Source organism: Triticum urartu, chromosome 3A (genome assembly GCF_056163025.1).
Source record: "Triticum urartu cultivar PI428250 chromosome 3A, HENAU_Tu73, whole genome shotgun sequence".
Lineage (NCBI taxonomy): Eukaryota > Viridiplantae > Streptophyta > Magnoliopsida > Poales > Poaceae > Triticum > Triticum urartu.
The window spans coordinates 736,267,314-736,287,398 of NC_141875.1; the positions used below are offsets into that span (position 1 = coordinate 736,267,314).

The 20,085-nt window shown below is 45.9% G+C and overlaps 2 protein-coding genes across 2 annotated transcripts; one reads left to right on the forward strand and one right to left on the reverse strand.

Moving 5' to 3' along the window:
- Nucleotides 1-1,682: 1,682 nt before the first annotated feature.
- LOC147982453 (uncharacterized) lies at nucleotides 1,683-5,019 on the forward strand. The gene is made up of 2 exons (XM_087516304.1): nucleotides 1,683-1,738; nucleotides 4,704-5,019. The coding sequence occupies exons 1-2, from the start codon at nucleotides 1,683-1,685 to the stop codon at nucleotides 5,017-5,019; spliced, it is 372 nt and encodes a 123-aa protein (XP_087372430.1).
- Nucleotides 5,020-17,774: 12,755 nt separating this feature from the next.
- On the reverse strand, nucleotides 17,775-19,653 carry LOC147982454 (uncharacterized). The gene is made up of 2 exons (XM_087545691.1): nucleotides 18,454-19,653; nucleotides 17,775-18,195 (listed from the first exon to the last, which is right to left on the reverse strand). Exons 1-2 carry the CDS (start codon nucleotides 19,639-19,641, stop codon nucleotides 17,818-17,820), a joined length of 1,566 nt encoding a protein of 521 aa, XP_087401817.1. The 5' UTR covers nucleotides 19,642-19,653; the 3' UTR covers nucleotides 17,775-17,817.
- Between the last annotated feature and the right edge of the window lie 432 nt (nucleotides 19,654-20,085).

Below are 20,085 nucleotides of genomic sequence, written 5' to 3' on the forward strand. Positions count from 1 at the left end.
CCCCATATTTCCACATGCAAAACAAAAGTCTGGAAGCTTCTCATAATAAACACTATATCTCTTATATCCCTTTAGTGTTATTGGGACAAAACGGACAAGTGGTGTATTGACATCAACATAAACCCTGACCCGCAGGGTCCTCGCTGGGTTGATTCTTCCCTCATTCATGATCGCCGTGAAGGGTGGATCACCAACCTTGGCTGCCACCTTCTCCGCAAGCTCTCTCCTTCTAGTGAGCCCATCAGGCAAGCCCTTTACTCTAGCCCAGACCGGAATTTTATTTAGTTTATATCCCTTCACCTCTGAAAAACCATCATACTCTTGAATCACCACCGGTGCCCTTCTAAACAACCATGGCCCTCCATCCATAATCTTCCTCCAGTCACCCAAGCAATGACATTGAACCAGAAACAGATTAGGACCTTTGATGTTGAAGGTAACCCCCTGCGTTGCCGACCAAGCATTACGCATCTGTGACAGAAGTGCCGCATGACTAAAAGGTTTCATGGTATGAAAACGAAAAAGGGCCAGCCAGCGCACGTCCTTTATCAAGTCTTCCACTTCATCCGAGAAATCCAGCTCTTCCTCCTCTCTACCATGCAGTTTCATCCCCGCAAATTGATCTTCCAGATCTGGTTCAGGGCCTAAGTAATCATACTCCTCCTCATACTCCTCAAATTGGTTTCGTACATCCTGCGAGCTTTGGTTCTGGCCCCTATTCCTCTCCGTTTCCCCCTCCTCTTCTTCCTTCGACAGACCAGATCCAATCGGCCGGGCCGCCGCTGCCATTGCCGCTTCCTCCGCCATCGCTTCCTTCGCTCCTCCTTTCGCCTGACCTATTGGTTTCGCCATGCACGCAAGCGTACGCGGCAGCAAAGGGTAGTTCTCACCGGAGGCCAGAGAGACCAGCGATCCGGGGAGATATCACGTGGACTCCGGCTGCGAACGCCAGAGGATTGGTGGAACCCTAGAAAACTAGGGGTAAACTGAAAGAAGCATCGGTGCCACCTATGTGATAAAAAAAAGACGTTTCACATAGGGGAATCCCCGCTAGCCTGGCCCATACAGTCGACACAGCGTGCTTGCTCGGGCCGGCCCATGTCCGCGCAGCCTTTTTATATTTTGTCTTCTATTTTTCATTTTCCTTTTTTGTTTTTTCTACTTTAAATAAATTGAGACTTCGAAAAAGTTCCAAAAATGTTTAAAATGAGAATTTTGAAACAAAATGTTTATTAATTCATAAATGTTTGTCCATTCAGACAATGTTCACATATTCAAAAAATGTTCGCAATTTTGAAAACAAATATTTAGGAAATTAAAAAATAATCATGATGTTTTTAAAAAGTTCATGTATTAAAAAAATTTAATGCAATTTAACAAAATTTTGCCAATTCAAAAAAAAATTCATGAACTGAAAATATCATTAAAATTCAAAAAATGCTCTGGACTTACAAAATAGTTTATTGATTCATAAAATACTCGCTGATTCGGAAAATGATCATGCATTTCAAAAAATGTTAGTTAAATAAAAAAATGTTTGCGAATTTAAAAATTGTTCCACCAATTTCCAAAAAATGTCTCGGTCTTCATGGAGGTATACACGCTAGATGGGAGGCGTCAGCAACACCGGAAAAGACATGGTGGACGAAAAAGGATAGTCGTAGCTTGGCCGCCTCCCTGCGATGGACTCCTCCATGCTCGGTGGTCATGGAGGTTGCACCTACTTTGTCTACCTACGGTAAGGCCTTTCAATGTAATGGTTATGCCATGCCAATCGAGAGTATGGCATGTTCAGATACATCAACATCAAAAACAAGGTCAAGCTCATTTAGAGGTTGCCTCGAGGATGGTGTGAAGACAAGTGCACTTGGCTCGTCCCGCAGCCTGCCATGGCTGAGATTTAGGCAAACACTTGCAAAACATCCCAGATTTATTTTGAACATAATAGTTTTGTTAGTTTCATCATGGCATCAAATAAATCTAATAAAGTCAATTCAATGTTTTTGTGACGATTGATTAACATTGATCTTACTCTATCAGGAAATTACTAAGAGGTCTCTCGAGTGTCATGATAAAAAGCAGCAAAAGCAGCAGATTACGAGTCCAACACGCATCATTAACATCGAGATATATTATGAGCCTTGTTTTAAGTTGTCCGTACGCGGTTCGTTCGTACGCAACCTACCTCTCACTGTGAATAGCTCTTAGGTGCAACTCTTCTTCAACAACCACGGTGAAGTGTCCAACGTTGAGGTGATCCGTTACAAGAAGACCAAGCGCTCCCAGGGTATCGGCCAAGTTGCCATGTGTACTTCCCATGCCCATCCCGATGATGCTCTAGATGATCTCAGTGGCTTGGTTTTGGATGGGTGCACTCTAGACGTTAGGTTTGGTAAGGAGGGGCGGCGACAATGGCAGAGGCGACAACAACCATTTTTCAGGGTAGCAGAACAGAGCTGGTTATAGTGAATTTCATTTTGTGGAATTACCGGACGCAAGGTAGGAAAGGGAAACCTGGATCTCTGTTACGTGTGTGTGGTAGCAGTAAAAACACAAGTGCATGTTGAATGTGTAGTGATGGATCAAAGTATTAGCAAGACTTATTAATTAAACCTACTCATGTAAGGATTTTTGATTTTTGGTGAGTTTTTTGGATTTTTGATCCATCACTACACATACAACATGTTTGATGAGTTTTGATGCAGGCTATTGTGATACGAAAGCATGTTTTGATCAGCCTAGCACATCCATTTAGCAAGACTTAGCGTGGCCGATGATGCGGATGTGTACACGTATTTGAATACCCATCCATATGCATACATTTATCCGAATACCCGTGAAGTGGTGATGGAATTGGAGACTAGTAACGGCTGGTATCCATATGCGGATGTGTACTTAGCAACAAACTGTTCGTGCCAGGTATTTTAAGCGCCGAACCAATGCCACGGTGCAACCTCGTTTCAATGAAGCCCCTTGTTGGAAGGCAATTATAAAAGTTAAGGAGGTGTATTTTCTTGGTAGAAAAAATATTATCAATGATGGCAGGCTGACCAGACTCTGGCATGATCCCTGGATGTTGGATCATCCTTCAAAGAATGAATTCCCGGTCATGTTTGACATTTGTCAAAACCAGGACTGTACTCTGGCTTACTTCGTGGCTAAAGGATGTGTGTCCTCCTTTTGTGGTAGACTGTTTGGGGATTTGGCGGATAGCTGGTCTAGTATCGTGTCAAGGCTAATAAAGTGTCGCCGAATGACTATCCCGCAGATAGGGGTGCTCGGGCCCTGATGATTAAAGGAGTATTTACTGTTAAATAGGTATGAATGGTTCGAAAAAGATTTATTAGGCCTGAGTAACAAATGGATAGTACTCAGCTGGGACACTTCTTCAGTGAGCATGGTAAAGTTTCCAGCACCGAGGTGATATACTACAAAGACTAGAAGAACGCCCGTGCGTTGCAACGGGGCCACATTAACTTTAAGAGTTCAATATTAATATTCTCATACATATCAAGTGACATTGGCGTTCTTTTTTACCATCAAATCCTCAGGCCCGTTGACAAGGGAGGCCAAATTAGCCGACCGCACAGGGCCCCTAAATTTTAGAGGCCCTATTCCAGAAAATATTATGTGTATATATGAGAAAAGGGTCCAGTAAACCAACACCCAGGCAGCCCATTCTAACAACCAAATACATGCACGCACGCAGCCTCGCAGCCTGCCTATTGGTTTGCCCTAACTCCCGATCGCATCGCACGCACATGTTCCAGTTTTATCCCTGGTTTAGCGATCCCTAGATCGAGGAGAGGTCTCTAGCAGCACAAGGGGCGGCTGGGCGACAGCAGCGGGCAGGCGAGGGCGGCAGGAGTAGGATACGTGCGTACGCGGCCGCCGGCCGGCTACGCTCCACGGCGCCGTATTAGGTATTACAGCCGCTACGGCTCATCGTCCCTGCCGTTGTAAATCCTTTTAGAAGAAGCCCTATTTTATTTTGCTAGTGTAGACTCGTTTTTGTTAAACAATTTTTCACAATGTTACATCAAGGTGAAGTATGTTTTATGCAAGGTGAAATATTACATAGAATTCAAAATGATTCATATTATTTTTGTCTGTTTTATAAAACAGAAAGAATCATGCATAGAATGATTCTGGTGCTGAAAAGCATAGGAAGAAAACAAAACTATAAGCAGATGCTCGATCCAAAAAGGGTACTCTTGATAAATGTCCTTAAAGAATCTGATCGCAAAAAGAAGAAGATTAATTATGAAGATATGATCGAAGATTGTACTTCTTTTAGTACAAATTATTAGGTCAGTCTATTGCTTCAGTACCATCTTTACTATTTTACAATTAGCATTTGGTATATTCTCTAAATATTATATCAAATAACACATATTTTAAGTTACATAATTAAATAAGAGTATGCTTTACTTACATTACTTCTTTAGGTATATGATTTATAAAAATCCAGGGCCCTACTTTTATTCTCGTCCCGGGCCCCCAAATTTCTGGAGACGGCCCGGCAAATCCTCACACACACACACTCTCCCTCCCTCTTCCTCACTCTCTCTCCCCTCTTCCTCTCTCTCTCTAACACACACATATCCATCTTATTGGGTACGGGACCACAATCCATCTTATGGATTATGTGTATTATATTTGCCACCACAACTGAGGGAATTAATTTCATGTAAATCTGCTAGCCACAGCTCCAAGAATACGCGGAGGAGGTGGCCCGGGTCGGCGTCGGCACCGTCGGGCGCGGGCCACGGGCCCGCTTCCAAGTGCGTCTGCGCGCCGGCCACCCACGCCGGGTCCTTCAAGTGCCGCTTCCACTGCACCAACTCCCAGGGCCAGGGCCAGGGCCAGGGAAGCCACCCTTCTTCGCCCCCTTCACCGGTCGCGGGTAACGCGGTGCCGCGACACCCGGCCTCGCCGTCCTCTTCCTCCGGCACCGCTGTTGGGGGACGTTGCAGAAAACAAAAATTTTCCTATGGTTTCACCAAGATCCATCTATGAGTTCATCTAGCAACGAGTGATCGGATTGCATGTACATACCTTTGTAGATCACGCACGGAAGCGTTCAAAGAACGGGGATGAGGAAGTCGTACTCGACGTGATCCAAATCACCGGAGATCCTAGCGCCGAACGGACGGCACCTCCGTGTTCAACACATGTACGGTCAGCGTGACGTCTCCTCCTTGTTGATCCAGCAAGGGCAAAGGAGAGGTTGATGAAGATCCAGCAGCACGACGGCGTGGTGGTGGATGGAGGGCGTCACCGCAGCAGGGCTTCGCCGTTATACTGCGAGAGGGAGAGGTGTAGCGGGGGAGAGGGAGGCGCCAAGACTCAAGGGTGTTCTGCCCCCTCCCTCCCCCCCCTTTATATAGGCCCCCTAGGGGGGGCGCCGGCCCTAGGAGATGGGATCTCCTAGGGGGGGCGCCGGCCAAGGGGTGGAGTGCCCCCCAAGCAAGGTGGGGCGCGCCCCCACCCTAGGGTTCCCAACCCTAGGCGCATGGGGTGGGCCTAGAGGGGCGCACCAGCCCACTATGGGCTGGTTCCCCTCCCACTTTGGCCCATGGGGCCCTCCGGGATGGGTGGCCCCACCCGGTGGACCCCCGGGACCCTTCCGGTGGTCCCGGTACAATACCGGTGACCCCCGAAACTCTCCCGATGGCCGAAACTGCACTTCCTATATATCTTCACCTCCGGACCATTCCGGAACTCCTCGTGACGTCCAGGATCTCATCCGGGACTCCGAACAACTTTCGGGTTACTGCATATTCATATCTCTACAACCCTAGCGTCACCGAACCTTAAGTGTGTAGACCCTACGGGTTCGGGAGACATGTAGACATGACCGAGACGGCTCTCCGGTCAATAACCAACAGCGGGATCTGGATACCCATGTTGGCTCCCACATGATCCTCGATGATCTCATCGGATGAACCACGATGTCGAGGATTCAAGCAACCCCGTATACAATTCCCTTTGTCAATCGGTACGTTACTTGCCCGAGATTCGATCGTCGGTATCCCAATACCTCGTTCAATCTCGTTACCGGCAAGTCACTTTACTCGTATCATAATGCATGATCCCGTGACCAGACACTTGGTCACTTTGAGCTCATTATGATGATGCATTACCGAGTGGGCCCAGAGATACCTCTCCGTCATATGGAGTGACAAATCCCAGTCTTGATCCGTGTCAACCCAACAGACACTTTCAGAGATACCCGTAGTATACCTTTATAGTCACCCAGTTACGTTGTGACGTTTGGTACACCCAGAGCACTCCTACGGTATCCGGGAGTTACACGATCTCATGGTCTAAGGAAAAGATACTTGACATTGGAAAAACTCTAGCAAACGAACTATACGATCTTGTGCTATGTTTAGGATTGGGTCTTGTCCATCACATCATTCTCCTAATGATGTGATCCCGTTATCAATGACATCTCCATGTCCATAGCCAGGAAACCATGACCATCTATTGATCAATGAGCTAGTCAACTAGAGACTCACTAGGGACACATTGTGGTCTATGTATTCACACATGTATTACGATTTCCGGATAATACAATTAAAGCATGAATAATAGACAATTATCATGAACAAGGAAATATAATAATAATTTTATTATTGCCTCTAGGGCATATTTCCAACAGTCTCCCACTTGCACTAGAGTCAATCATCTAGTTACATTGTGATGTATCGAACACCCATGAAATTCTGGCGTTGATCATGTTTTTCTCTAGGGAGAGGTTTAGTCAACGGATCTGCTACATTCAGGTCCGTATGTACTTTACAAATCTCTATGTCTCCATTTTGAACACTTTCACGAATGGAGTTGAAGCGACGCTTGATATGCCTGGTCTTCCTGTGAAACCTGGGCTCCTTGGCAAGGGCAATAGCTCCAGTGTTGTCACAGAAGAGAGTCATCGGGCCCGACGCATTGGGTATGACTCCTAGGTCGGTAATGAACTCCTTCACCCAGACTGCTTAGTGTGCTGCCTCCGAGGCTACCATGTACTCCGCTTCACATGTAGATCCCGCCACAACGCTTTGCTTGCAACTGCACCAGCTTACGGCCCTACAATTCAAAATATACACGTATCCGGTTTGTGACTTAGAGTCATCCAGATCTGTGTCGAAGCTAGCGTCGACGTAACCCTTTACGACGAGCTCTTCGTCACCTCCATAAATGAGAAACATTTCCTTAGTTCTTTTCAGGTACTTCAGGATATTCTTGACCGCTGTCTAGTGTTCCTTGCCAGGATTACTTTGGTACCTTCCTACCAAACTTACGGTAAGGTTTACATCAGGTCTGGTACACAGCATGGCATACATAATAGAACCTATGGCTGAGGCATAGGGGATGACACTCATCTCTTCTATATCTTCTGCCGTGGTCGGACATTGAGCTGAGCTCAATTTCACACCTTGCAACACAGGCAAGAACCCCTTCTTAGACTGATCCATATTGAACTTCTTCAATATCCTATCAAGGTATGTGCTTTGTGAAAGACCTATGAGGCGTCTTGATCTATCTCTATAGATCTTGATGCCTAATATATAAGCAGCTTCTCCAAGGTCCTTCATTGAAAAACTCTTATTCAAGTAGGCCTTAATGCTGTCCAAAAGCTCTATATCATTTCCCATCAAAAGTATGTCATCTACATATAATATGAGAAATGCTACAGAGCTCCCACTCACTTTCTTGTAAACGCAGGCTTCTCCATAAGTCTGCATAAACCCAAACGCTTTGATCATCTCATCAAAGCGAATGTTCCAACTCCGAGATGCTTGCACCAGCCCATAAATCGAGCGTTGGAGCTTGCACACCTTGTCAGCATTCTTAGGATCGACAAAACCTTCCAGCTGCATCATATACAGTTCTTCCTTAAGATAACCGTTAAGGAATGTCGTTTTGACGTCCATTTGCCATATCTCATAATCATAGTATGCGCCAATTGCTAACATGATTCGGACGGACTTCAGCTTTGCTACGGGAGAGAATGTCTCATCGTAGTCAACCCCTTGAACTTGTCGATAACCCTTAGCGACAAGCCTAGCTTTATAGATGGTCACATTACCATCCACGTCTGTCTTCTTCTTAAAGATCCATTTATTTTTTATGGCTCGCCGATCATCGGGCAAGTCAATCAAAGTCCATACTTCGTTTTCATACATGGATCCTATCTCGGATTTCATGGCTTCCAGCCATTTGTCGGAATCCGGGCCCGCCATCGCTTCTTCATAGTTCGAAGGTTCACCGTTGTCTAACAACATGATTTCCAAGACAGGGTTGCCGTACCACTCTGGTGCAGAACGTGCCCTTGTGGACCTTCGAAGTTTAGTAGGAGCTTGATCAGAAGTATCTTGATCATCATCATTAACTTCCTCTCTAATTGGTGTAGGCACTACAGGAACATTTTCCTGTGTTGCGCTACTTTCCGGTTCAAGAGGTAATACTTCATCAAGTTCCACTTTTCTCCCACTTACTTCTTTCGAGAGAAACTCCTTCTCTAGAAAGGATCCATTCTTGGCAACAAAGATCTTGCCTTCGGATCTAAGGTAGAAGGTATACCCAATAGTTTCTTTAGGGTATCCTATGAAGACGCATTTTTCCGACTTGGGTTCGAGCTTTTCAGGTTGAAGTTTCTTGACATAAGCATCGCATCCCCAAACTTTTAGAAACGACAGCTTAGGCTTCTTCCCAAACCATAATTCATACGGTGTCGTCTCAACGGATTTCAACGGAGCCCTATTTAAAGTGAATGCGGCAGTCTCTAAAGCATAGCCCCAAAATGACAGCGGTAAATCGGTAAGAGACATCATAGATCGCACCATATCCAATAGAGTGCGATTACGACGTTCGGACACACCATTACGCTGAGGTGTTCTAGGCGGCGTGAGTTGTGAAACTATTCCACATTTTCTTAAGTGTGTGCCAAATTCATGACTCAAGTATTCTCCTCCACGATCTGATTGCAAAACTTGATTTTTCTGTCACGTTGATTCTCAACCTCACTCTGAAATTCCTTGATCTTTTCAAAGGTTTCAGACTTGTGTTTCATTAAGTAGATATACCCATATCTACTCAAGTCATCAGTGAGGGTGAGAACATAACGATAGCCACCACGAGCCTCAACACTCATTGGACCGCACACATCAGTATGTATGATTTCCAATAGGTTGGTTGCTCGCTCCATTGTTCCTGAGAACGGAGTCTTGGTCATCTTACCCATGAGGCATGGTTCGCACGTGTCAAATGATTCGTAATCAAGAGACTCTAAAAGTCCATCTGCATGGAGCTTCTTCATGCGTTTGACACCTATGTGACCAAGGCGGCAGTGCCACAAGTATGTGGGACTATCATTATCAACCTTACATCTTTTGGTATTCACACTATGAATATGTGTAGCATTACGCTCGAGATTCATTATGAATAAACCATTCACCATAGGAGCATGACCATAAAACATATCTCTCATATAAATAGAACAACCATTATTCTCGGATTTAAATGAGTAGCCATCTCGTATTAAACGAGATCCTGATACAATGTTCATGCTCAAACTTGGCACTAAATAACAATTATTGAGGTTCAAAACTAATCCCGTAGGTAAATGTAGAGGTAGCGTGCCGACGGCGATCACATCGAGCTTGGAACCATTCCCGACGCGCATCGTCACCTCGTCCTTCGCCAGTCTCCGTTTATTCCGCAGCTCCTGCTTTGAGTTACAAATGTGAGCAACTGCACCGGTATCAAATACCCAGGAGCTACTACGAGTACTGGTAAGGTACACATCAATTACATGTATATCACATATACCTTTTGTTTTGCCGGCCTTCTTGTCCGCTAAGTATTTGGGGTAGTTCCGCTTCCAGTGACCACTTCCCTTACAATAAAAACACTCAGTCTCGGGCTTGGGTCCATTCTTTGGCTTCTTCCCGGCCGCTTGCTTACCGGGCGCGGCAACTCCCTTGCCGTCTTTCTTGAAGTTCTTCTTACCCCTGCCTTTCTTGAACTTAGTGGTTTTATTCACCATCAACACTTGATGGTCCTTTTTGACTTCTACCTCTGCTGATTTTAGCATTGCAAATACTTCAGGAATGGTCTTTTCCATCCCCTGCATATTGAAGTTCATCACAAAGCTCTTGTAGCTCGGTGGAAGCGACTGAAGGATTCTGTCAATGATCGCGTCATCCGGGAGATTAACTCCCAGCTGAGTTAAGCGGTTATGTAATCCAGACATAGTGAGTATGTGCTCACTGACAGAACTATTTTCCTCCATCTTACAGCTGAAGAACTTGTCGGAGACTTCATATCTCTCGACCCGGGCATGAGCTTGGAAAACCATTTTCAGCTCTTCGAACATCTCATATGCTCTGTGTCACTCAAAACGCTTTTGGAGCCCCGGTTCTAAGCTGTAAAGCATGCCGCACTGAACGAGGGATTAATCATCAGCACGTGTCTGCCAAGCGTTCATAACGTCTTGGTTCTGTGGGACGGGTGCGTCACCTAGCGTTCATAACGTCTTGGTTCTGTGGGACGGGTGCGTCTGCCAAGCGTTCATAACGTCTTGGTTCTGTGGGACGGGTGCGTCATCTAGCGGTGCTTGTAGGACATATTCTTTCTTGGCAGCTATGAGGATGATCCTCAGGTTCCGGACCCAGTCCGTATAGTTGCTGCCATCGTCTTTCAGCTTGGTTTTCTCTAGGAACGCGTTGAAGTTGAGGACAACGTTGGCCATTTGATCTACAAGACATATTGTAAAGATTTTAGACTAAGTTCATGATAATTAAGTTCATCTAATCAAATTATATAATGAACTCCCACTTAGATAGACATCCCTCCAGTCATCTAAGTATAACATGATCCGAGTTAACTAGGCCGTGTCCGATCATCACGTGAGACGGACTAGTCAACATCGGTGAACATCTTCATGTTGATCATGTCTTCTATACGACTCATGCTCGACCTTTCGGTCTTCTGTGTTCCGAGGCCATGTCTGTACATGCTAGGCTCGTCAAGTCAACCTAAGTGTTTGCATGTGTAAATCTGTCTTACACCCGTTGTATGTGAACGTTGGAATCTATCACACCCGATCATCACGTGGTGCTCCGAAACAACGAACTGTCGCAACGGTGCACAGTTACGGGGAACACTTTCTTCAAATTATTATGAGGGATCATCTTATTTACTACCGCCGTTCTAAGTAAACAAGATGCAAAAACATGATAAACATCACATGCAATCAAATAATGATAGTGACATGATATGGCCAATATCACATAGCTCATTTGATCTTCATCTTGGGGCTCCATGATCATCTTGTCACCGGCATGACACCATGATCTCCATCATCATGATCTCCATCATCGTGTCTCCATGAAGTTGCTCGCCAACTATTACTTCTACTACTATGGCTAACATGTTTAGCAATAAAGTAAAGTAATTTACATGGCGTTTCTCAATGACACGCAGGTCATACAAAAATAAAGACAACTCCTATGGCTCCTGCCGGTTGTCATACTCATCGACATGCAAGTCATGATTCCTATTACAAGAACATGATCTCATACATCACATATATATATATATATATATATCATTCATCATTCATCACAACTTTGGCCATATCACATCACAAAGCACTTGCTGCAAAAACAAGTTAGACGTCCTCTAATTGTTGTTGCAAGTTTTACGTGGCTGCAAAAGGGTTCTAGCAAGAACGTTTTCTTACCTACGTAAAAGCCACAACGTGATTTGTCAACTTCTATTTACCCTTCACAAGGACCCTTTTCATCGAATTCGCTCCAACTAAAGTGGGAGAGACAGACACCCGCTAGCCACCTTATGCAACTAGTGCATGTCAGTCGGTGGAACCAGTCTCACGTAAGCGTACGTGTAAGGTCGGTCCGGGCCGCTTCATCCCACAATACCGCTGAAGCAAGATAAGACTAGTAGCGGCAAGAAAGTTGACAACATCTACGCCCACAACAAATTGTGTTCTACTCGTGCAAGGAGAACAACGCATAGACCTAGCTCATGATTCCATTGTTGGGGGACGTTGCCGAAAACAAAAAATTTCCTACGGTTTCACCAAGATCCATCTATGAGTTTATCTAGCAACGAGTGATCGGATTGCATCTACATACCTTTGTAGATCACGCGCGGAAGCGTTCAAAGAACGGGGATGAGGAAGTCGTACTCGGCGTGATCCAAATCACCGGAGATCCTAGCGCCGAACGGATGGCACCTCCATGTTCAACACACGTACGGTCAGCGTGACGTCTCCTCCTTCTTGATCCAGCAAGGGCAAATGAGAGGTTGATGAAGATCCAGCAGCACGACGGCGTGGTGGTGGATGCAGGGCGTCACCGCAGCAGGGCTTTGCCGTTATACTTCGAGAGGGAGAGGTGTAGCAGGGGAGAGGAAGGCACCAAGACTCAAGGGTGTTCTGCCCCCTCCCTCCCCCCCCTTTATATAGGCCCCCTAGGGGGGGCGCCAGCCCTAGGAGACGGGATCTCCTAGGGGGGCGACGGCCAAGGGGTGGAGTGCCCCCCAAGCCAGGTGGGGCGCCCCCCCCACCCTAGGGTTCCCAACCCTAGGCACATGGGGTGGGCCTAGAGGGGCGCACCAGCCCACTATGGGCTGGTTCCCCTCCCACTTTAGCCCATGGGGCCCTCCAGGATGGGTGGCCCCACCCGGTGGACCCCCGGGACCCTTCCGGTGGTCCCGGTACAATACCGGTGACCCCTGAAACTCTCCCGATGGCCGAAACTGCACTTCCTATATATAATTCTTCACCTCCAGACCATTCCGGAACTCCTCGTGACGTCCAGGATCTCATCCGGGACTCCGAACAACTTTCGGGTTACTGCATATTCATATCTCTACAACCCTAGCGTCACCGAACCTTAAGTGTGTAGACCCTACGGGTTCGAGAGACATGTAGACATGACCGAGACGGCTCTCCGGTCAATAACCAACAGCGGGATCTGGATACCCATGTTGGCTCCCACATGCTCCTCGATGATCTCATCGGATGAACCACGATGTCGAGGATTCAAGCAACCCCGTATACAATTCCCTTTGTCAATCGGTACGTTACTTGCCCGAGATTCGATCGTCGGTATCCCAATACCTCGTTCAATCTCGTTACCGGCAAGTCACTTTACTCGTACCGTAATGCATGATCCCGTGACCAGACACTTGGTCACTTTGAGCTCATTATGATGATGCATTACCGAGTGGGCCCAGAGATACCTCTCCGTCATATGGAGTGACAAATCCCAGTCTTGATCCGTGTCAACCCAACAGACACTTTCGGAGATACCCGTAGTATACCTTTATAGTCACCCAGTTACGTTGTGACGTTTGGTACACCCAGAGCACTCCTACGGTATCCGGGAGTTACACGATCTCATGGTCTAAGGAAAAGATACTTGACATTGGAAAAACTCTAGCAAACGAACTATACGATCTTGTGCTATGTTTAGGATTGGGTCTTGTCCATCACATCATTCTCCTAATGATGTGATCCCGTTATCAATGACATCTCCATGTCCATAGCTAGGAAACCATGACTATCTATTGATCAACGAGCTAGTCAGCTAGAGGCTCACTAGGGACACATTGTGGTCTATGTATTCACACATGTATTACGATTTCCGGATAATACAATTAAAGCATGAATAATAGACAATTATCATGAACAAGGAAATATAATAATCATTTTATTATTGCCTCTAGGGCATATTTCCAACAACCGCCGCGACCCAGTGACGCAGCCCAAGCATCGGCCTCGAGAATCAAGAACGCTCGACAACGGAGAGGGAAGGGAAGATCATATACATGTCATAAGAAAGAGAGTTTATTTACTGCTCCCTCGATGTATTGTTTCCTTTGTTTGGAGATTGATTACCATCCGTGAGTTAAGGTAAGGTTAATGTGATTGGGCGATTTTTCTGAAGATCAATTATTTGTTTTCTAATTAATGTGATTGAGTGATTTAAGGTAAGGTTAATTAATTTAGATTTGATCTTTAGAGATTGTTCGTGATTGATTCTACATTACTAAATAACTTGCGCCAGTATGGAAGTTTTAATCTGTTCAGATTTCTTTCATTGTGTGAGAGGGTGACGCGAAAATAAACCGATGAAGTGGGGGGAGAGGATGAAAAAAATCTATGAAAAAAACGAGCGAAGGTGGGAGGAGGTACCAAAAAAAACCATGAGAGATGGGACGAAAAAAAACCTGAAAGCAAGACTACCATCTGTCCCATTAGAAGTAGAGATACCAAGAGGTCGCAATGTATGGGCCTCGTCACCATAGTGACAGGGCATTGCCATCAAGACGATGCTCTCGCTGCTCTTGATGGTCTACTTTTTGATGGGTGCCGCCTAAAGGTTAGTTTGGTGAAGGAGAAGCGATACCGGATACGACGACGGCATCAGCTCGGATATAAGAAGCTCGATCTTCCTAGCCGTAGAAGACTGATTTTTTTGTGACCAAACAGAAAGAGGTGAAACAAGGAACGAGAGCGGCTGTATTGTCACATTATATTGCCTCATATCGCTAGGATCAGAAATACGTTTTTTCTCTCCATATTTGATGTTTGAGAATATATCTATTTTACTAGTCTTTGCAAACGTACATATCTCTTATCACAAAGAATTAAAAGAAATACTTCAAACAAAAAAATAACATATAAATCCAACTACCAAAACATTGTGTTATTCAGTGTTCATGTCAGCCAGGACAAAGACTGCGTTTTATAATCCTGGGTGTACTGTACCCCTCCAAACAATAAAGTTGAAAAACAATTACCAAAAATAATACTTAATTTAGATGACAAAATGGTATTCTAGGAGCTTTACACAAGAAAAAACCGTATCAGTACTCAACATTTTTTTAGGACACCTGACGGGCAGGGCGTTCTTGCATTTTATTAAGAAGAAGAGAAATGATCCAGTTTATAAGGAAACCAGACCCAAAAACCTAACATTCCCTGGTTCCTTAAGGAAAACCGAGTGAAAACGAAAAAAAGAAAAAAAAAGACACTAGAGATTGGGGGTAGGTAAAAACATAGATGCAATCCCATGGGACATCGTATGAACCAGACACAAGAGCGCCAAGGCCAAAAACCAGTTCGTGTGGCACCAATGCAACTACCCGCAAAAAAAATGCAACCGAATGATCACCACACACTCAACAAAACTCATTCGTAACGGAACCTCGCCGCCACGCCAAGCTTATCCCTCTTAATAAGGGTAGCTAACATATCAGCCACGATATTAAACAAAATTGGGGAAGCGGGGTCACCTTGGCGAAGCCCCTTCCTAGTCTGAAAGTAAGTGCCCACATCGTCATTTACCTTGATGGCCACACCACCTCCAGACACAAAACTCTCTATCCATCGACACCATGTAATAGAAAACCCTTTCATGCGTAATGTTTGCAATAGAAAAGGCCATTTTACTTTATCATAAACTTTTTCGAAGTCGATTTTAAAAATTACTCTGTCTAGCTTTTTGTGGTGAAGCCCATGTACCGTTTCATGCAGAACAACAACACCATCCAATATATTACGTCCTTGCATAAACGCTGTTTGGGTAGGTTTGACCACATGGTAAGCCACCCCATTCAGCCGGTTAGTGGCTACCTTTGTAAAGATTTTGAAGCTTACATTAAGAAGGCAAATCGGTCTATATTGTTGAATCCGACTGGCATATTTAGTCTTAGGTAGAAGAATGATTTTCCCAAAGTTTAAGCGGAAGATGTCAAGTTGGTGCGCATGCAGTTGATTAAACAACTGAACCAAGTCCAACTTAATCTGTTCCCAAAAGCATTGATAGAACTCCGCCGGAAAACCGCCCGGCCCCGGCGATTTATTGTGTTCCATCTGAAACACTACCGCGCGAATTTCCTCCTCCGAGAATGGACAGGTTAGGAATTCGTTTTCCTTAGCAAAAACTTGATGGATATCTTGAGTAAAAGACTCATCCATCAGAAGAGTTGTATGAGCTGAAGGTCCAAAAAAATCTTTATAATAATTCGTAATAAAGTTTTTAAGTAAAATCCATATATGATGCATTGGTCCATAACGAGGTCCCGATTGATAACAGGAAATTGTGGAAGCTAAAAATCCCTCTAAAAGTGAAGATATTCCTGTGGTTTCTTAACAAAGGGGTGATCTTAACTAGGGATAACTTGGCAAGACGCAACTGGCAAGGTTGCAAAAAATGTGTTTTCTGCCATCATGATGAGTCCATTAAACACTTATTTTTTGAGTGCAAGTTTGCACGGTCGGTTTGGGCCATTGTTCAGATAGCGTCGAATCTTTACCCCCCACGTAGTGCACGGAATATGTTTGACAATTGGTTGTGGGGAATAGATAAATAATTTTCTGCTCACATCCTTGTGGGGGCAGCTGCCTTATGTTGGGCGCTGTTGCTCACCAGGAATGATATAGTTTTTAACCATAAATGCATTCCATCTCCTATGCAGGTTATTTGTATATGTTCGCGATGGCTCCGTACGTGGTCTATCCTGCAGAGGCCGGAGGACAGTGACCTTTTTATGATGGCGTCTACTCAGCTGGAGCGTTCGGCCAGAAAGGTTTTCTACCCCATGGATGGCGGTGTGACCTTTGGTTAGGATTAGCCACATCGTAGGCTGGCTTTGCTTTCTTTTTTAATGTGCTGGCTGTGTCAGCCTATTATGTTTGCTTTTAAGTAGGACTGGACGTGTTGGCTATGTGCATCTACTTATGCAGAGGCTGGGCTTTTTATGAAACGGTTGTATCACCTCGATATTTCAATTCAATGAAATGCTCTTTATCGAAAAATATGAGCTGGCTGCCATTGATTGTATTGTTGTAAATCAATACGTACGACTCCATACTAGTGTCGTCTGCACACACGCCTGGCCATGTTAGACCGTCATGCTAGAGCAGCTACAGCCGGATATAGTAGCAAATTCAGCCCATCATATGTGTACGGATGCATCGGCAGAAAGGGCCTGGTCGCCCCTTATTTTGTGTCTGGTGCAAACGAGCATCTGAAATCCATACTACACATGCAACCCAAAAGCGACGTAGTATATAGATAAACCTAGCCTACTTCCACTCATTGTCGGAGATGTAGACGATGTCCGTGCAGGCAGTGCCATGGTGGACTTTGCCTCCTGCTAGATGACCGCCTCCTGCTGCTCCTCCTCCTCCTTCTCTGGCGAGCCAAGAGGCAGACTGGCTGAAATCCGTCCTTTGCGTGCACCTCAATCAACTCTGGGAGCTCTAACCAACCCTCTGGAGTGAACATTGCATAAGTGGTGATCCAGTGTGCCACACAATTGATATTCTTCTTGACCAAACTAACTTTGAGCCGGCAATCATCAAAAAGAAACTCGTGCACGCTATTGCCACACAATTGATATTCTTCAAGATGTACCATTGACCACTAATTCGTACTAGCATATGTAGGAAATCGAGAAAATTATAGTATTCTAGACATACATTTTGCAAGACCATATACATACTGTTTTCAGTTTTCCAATCTATCTAAATAAATAATCAGAATGATATTCCTAGTCAAAGTTTTAAATATTTGACTTAATAAGTGGTGTAAAAAAACATTATTTATTTGTGATATGTATAAAAGAAGTACTACCTGGCTAACTTGATCTACCACTCCACCCAAAAAAAAAAGCTGGAACTGTAGGGCAAGGCGGTCTAGGAGCAGAAACAGATACAGCATGCACAATCCATATTGACTTTTGTAACACACAAAGTGAAAATCTAGGTTTTTAGACATGTCTGCGATGATGCCGCCGTGGCTGCCCTTCCTTTACCAATCTAACCTCGAGACGACATCCATCCAAAACCAGTCCAGTAAGAGCAGCACGAGCATCTTCCTCATGGGCATGTGTCATCTGTATGGTCACGTGGCCAATACCCTGTGACACTCCGGTCTTCTTATAGCAGATCACCTCGGCACTAGACACTTCGCCATGCTCGCTGAAGAAAATTCGTAGCTGAGTGCTCTTCACGGTGAGAGGCAGACTGCACACCACCAACCTATAACTTGGCACACGATGTCTCTCGATGCGAAGTGTGTGTGTCGGAGGACCAGAAATTGTTCGGCCTATCTGTTGCTGCTGCTCCTGTGACCTCTTGCTGATTTCCTAGCAGAGCAAAATCAACATATATTAGCACCTGTACGGTTTTATTCGCTTGATGTGTGATGATAAGGTCAACAGAATTATTTGTCTTATCAAAACACAAATTTGAGTTAGCTTACGCAGTGATCTGGGGTAAACTCTTTTCGCGGTGTATTAGCTTGATGTGGCAATAGATGAATAATAGTAGGACATTTAATTAAGAGAGATATCCAACTTAGAGAAATTTGAGTTGTTTTAAGTAGTGTATAGGTAGTAAGGTACCTGAGGAGGAGTAATGAGGGACTCAGGGTTGAACCATGTGCACATCTTGTCGTCCCAACATCGAGGCAGCCGCTGTACAAGCTCGGTCTTACCGTCGATGAGGTTGCACTTGAGCACGCCACGATTTCCATATGTAGAGTCCCTATTATTGTGGTAGACAAAGTAGGCGCACCCGCCATGGGCGTTGGGGACCCACCCCGCGTCCACCGCAAAGCTATGGCGCAAACCCAGGAACAACACGCGATCGCCCAGACTACAGCTGTCCCTTCTCACCCATCTCATCTTCTCCTCGGATACCAGCGATGATGACAATAGCGGTTCCTCCAGTGCCTGCACTGACACCATGACGTCAAGAGGACAAGCGTGGGATGTGGGCTGATACGAATTATTTTCTCGGGTCTGAATCGACACCCATAGGATCTCGCCCCTGGACTCAAGGACGTAGTTGCTGGTGGATTCGCCGAAGCAGACCTGCACCACCGGCATCCCCTGACTCCTGACAAGCACGTCATCGGTTTCTGGGGTGATGAGGCGCCATATACCAGCCTTCATGATGAGCAGGATCTTGCCGCCGTGATAAGCGACGCACATACCATGTTGGGGTGACCAAGTGATTCGCTCGAGGGCCCTTTTGATGATTGTCCACTCTGCGTCGCCGGGTCGAAGTAGAGCCGCTCTGAACCTTGCCGTGGTCCTCGGGCCAACCGAGTAGGAGACGCTGTAGAGAAGGGTTGTGCCGTCGCCGTAGATGACGCCGCGGGGTTTGATCTTCTCCCACTGGCGAAGGTCGTGAGGGAGTAGAGGCAGATGTGTGATCGCTCCGGTGAGAAGGTCATGGAGACTAGGACAGAGGTGTTGGATGGTGAGGCAGAGGAGGGCGGTGCCGTTGGGGCTGGTCAACCAATTTCCCGAGGGCTCGGACAGCAGCGGCTGCGAGCGGTAGTTGGAGTTGGAGAGTACGCATCTCATCTCGAAGCGGGTCGAGTCTTGTTTCACCGCCGCAAGGAGCCACGGCAGGAATCGAGTCGTCGTCGTCGCCGTCACCGCCGCCGCCGCCGCCGGGGACCATGAGCCGCGCCATGGCCTGCAAACGGCGTGGAAGCGAACGAGGTCGGTGGCGTCGTGCAGGCGGCCAGAGATCTCACGGGCCAGATCCGGCGGCAGATCAGACCAACGCCTCGCGGGCATGGCGGCGTGATCGGGGAGCAGATGGGTTCATCTGGTTACTCGATCGGCTCTGGATCATTAATTTGACCCAGCAATGTACACCCAGCCCACATGCACCGACCTTTTAAGGCTTACAGCGAGCGTTCTCAGGCTTTGGGGTTTCTAGCATTTGTACTCCATCTACATTAACAATCTCTTTTCTCAAAAAAAAAATACCTATATTAACAATCTCTAAAAGAATTGAAAAGCAATCCAGTCCTCTTAAGAAACAATCTTCTCCGTTTATAATCCCGCAGATGTTGATGGGGCGCTCATATTGCTCTCACTAGAGAAAAAACAAGTTGTGTCCATGCAAGCACCCAGGTGTGCCTGGAACATTGATCCACTCTGAAAAAGAAATGCAGGCGGAGGCAGAGGCGAAGGGAGGTGGGAGGATGCATGGGGAGGCGGAGGCGGAGGCAGAGT

Coding starts and splice junctions, on each gene's coding strand:
- LOC147982454 (XM_087545691.1), bottom strand. CDS start 19,641: ATGCCCGCGAGGCGTTGGTCTGATCTGCCGCCGGATCTGGCCCGTGAG. Junction 18,196..18,453: donor CCCTCATTACTCCTCCTCAG/GTACCTTACTAC, acceptor TTGCTCTGCTAG/GAAATCAGCAAGAGGTCACA.
- LOC147982453 (XM_087516304.1), top strand. CDS start 1,683: ATGGACTCCTCCATGCTCGGTGGTCATGGAGGTTGCACCTACTTTGTC. Junction 1,739..4,703: donor ACCTACTTTGTCTACCTACG/GTAAGGCCTTTC, acceptor TAAATCTGCTAG/CCACAGCTCCAAGAATACGC.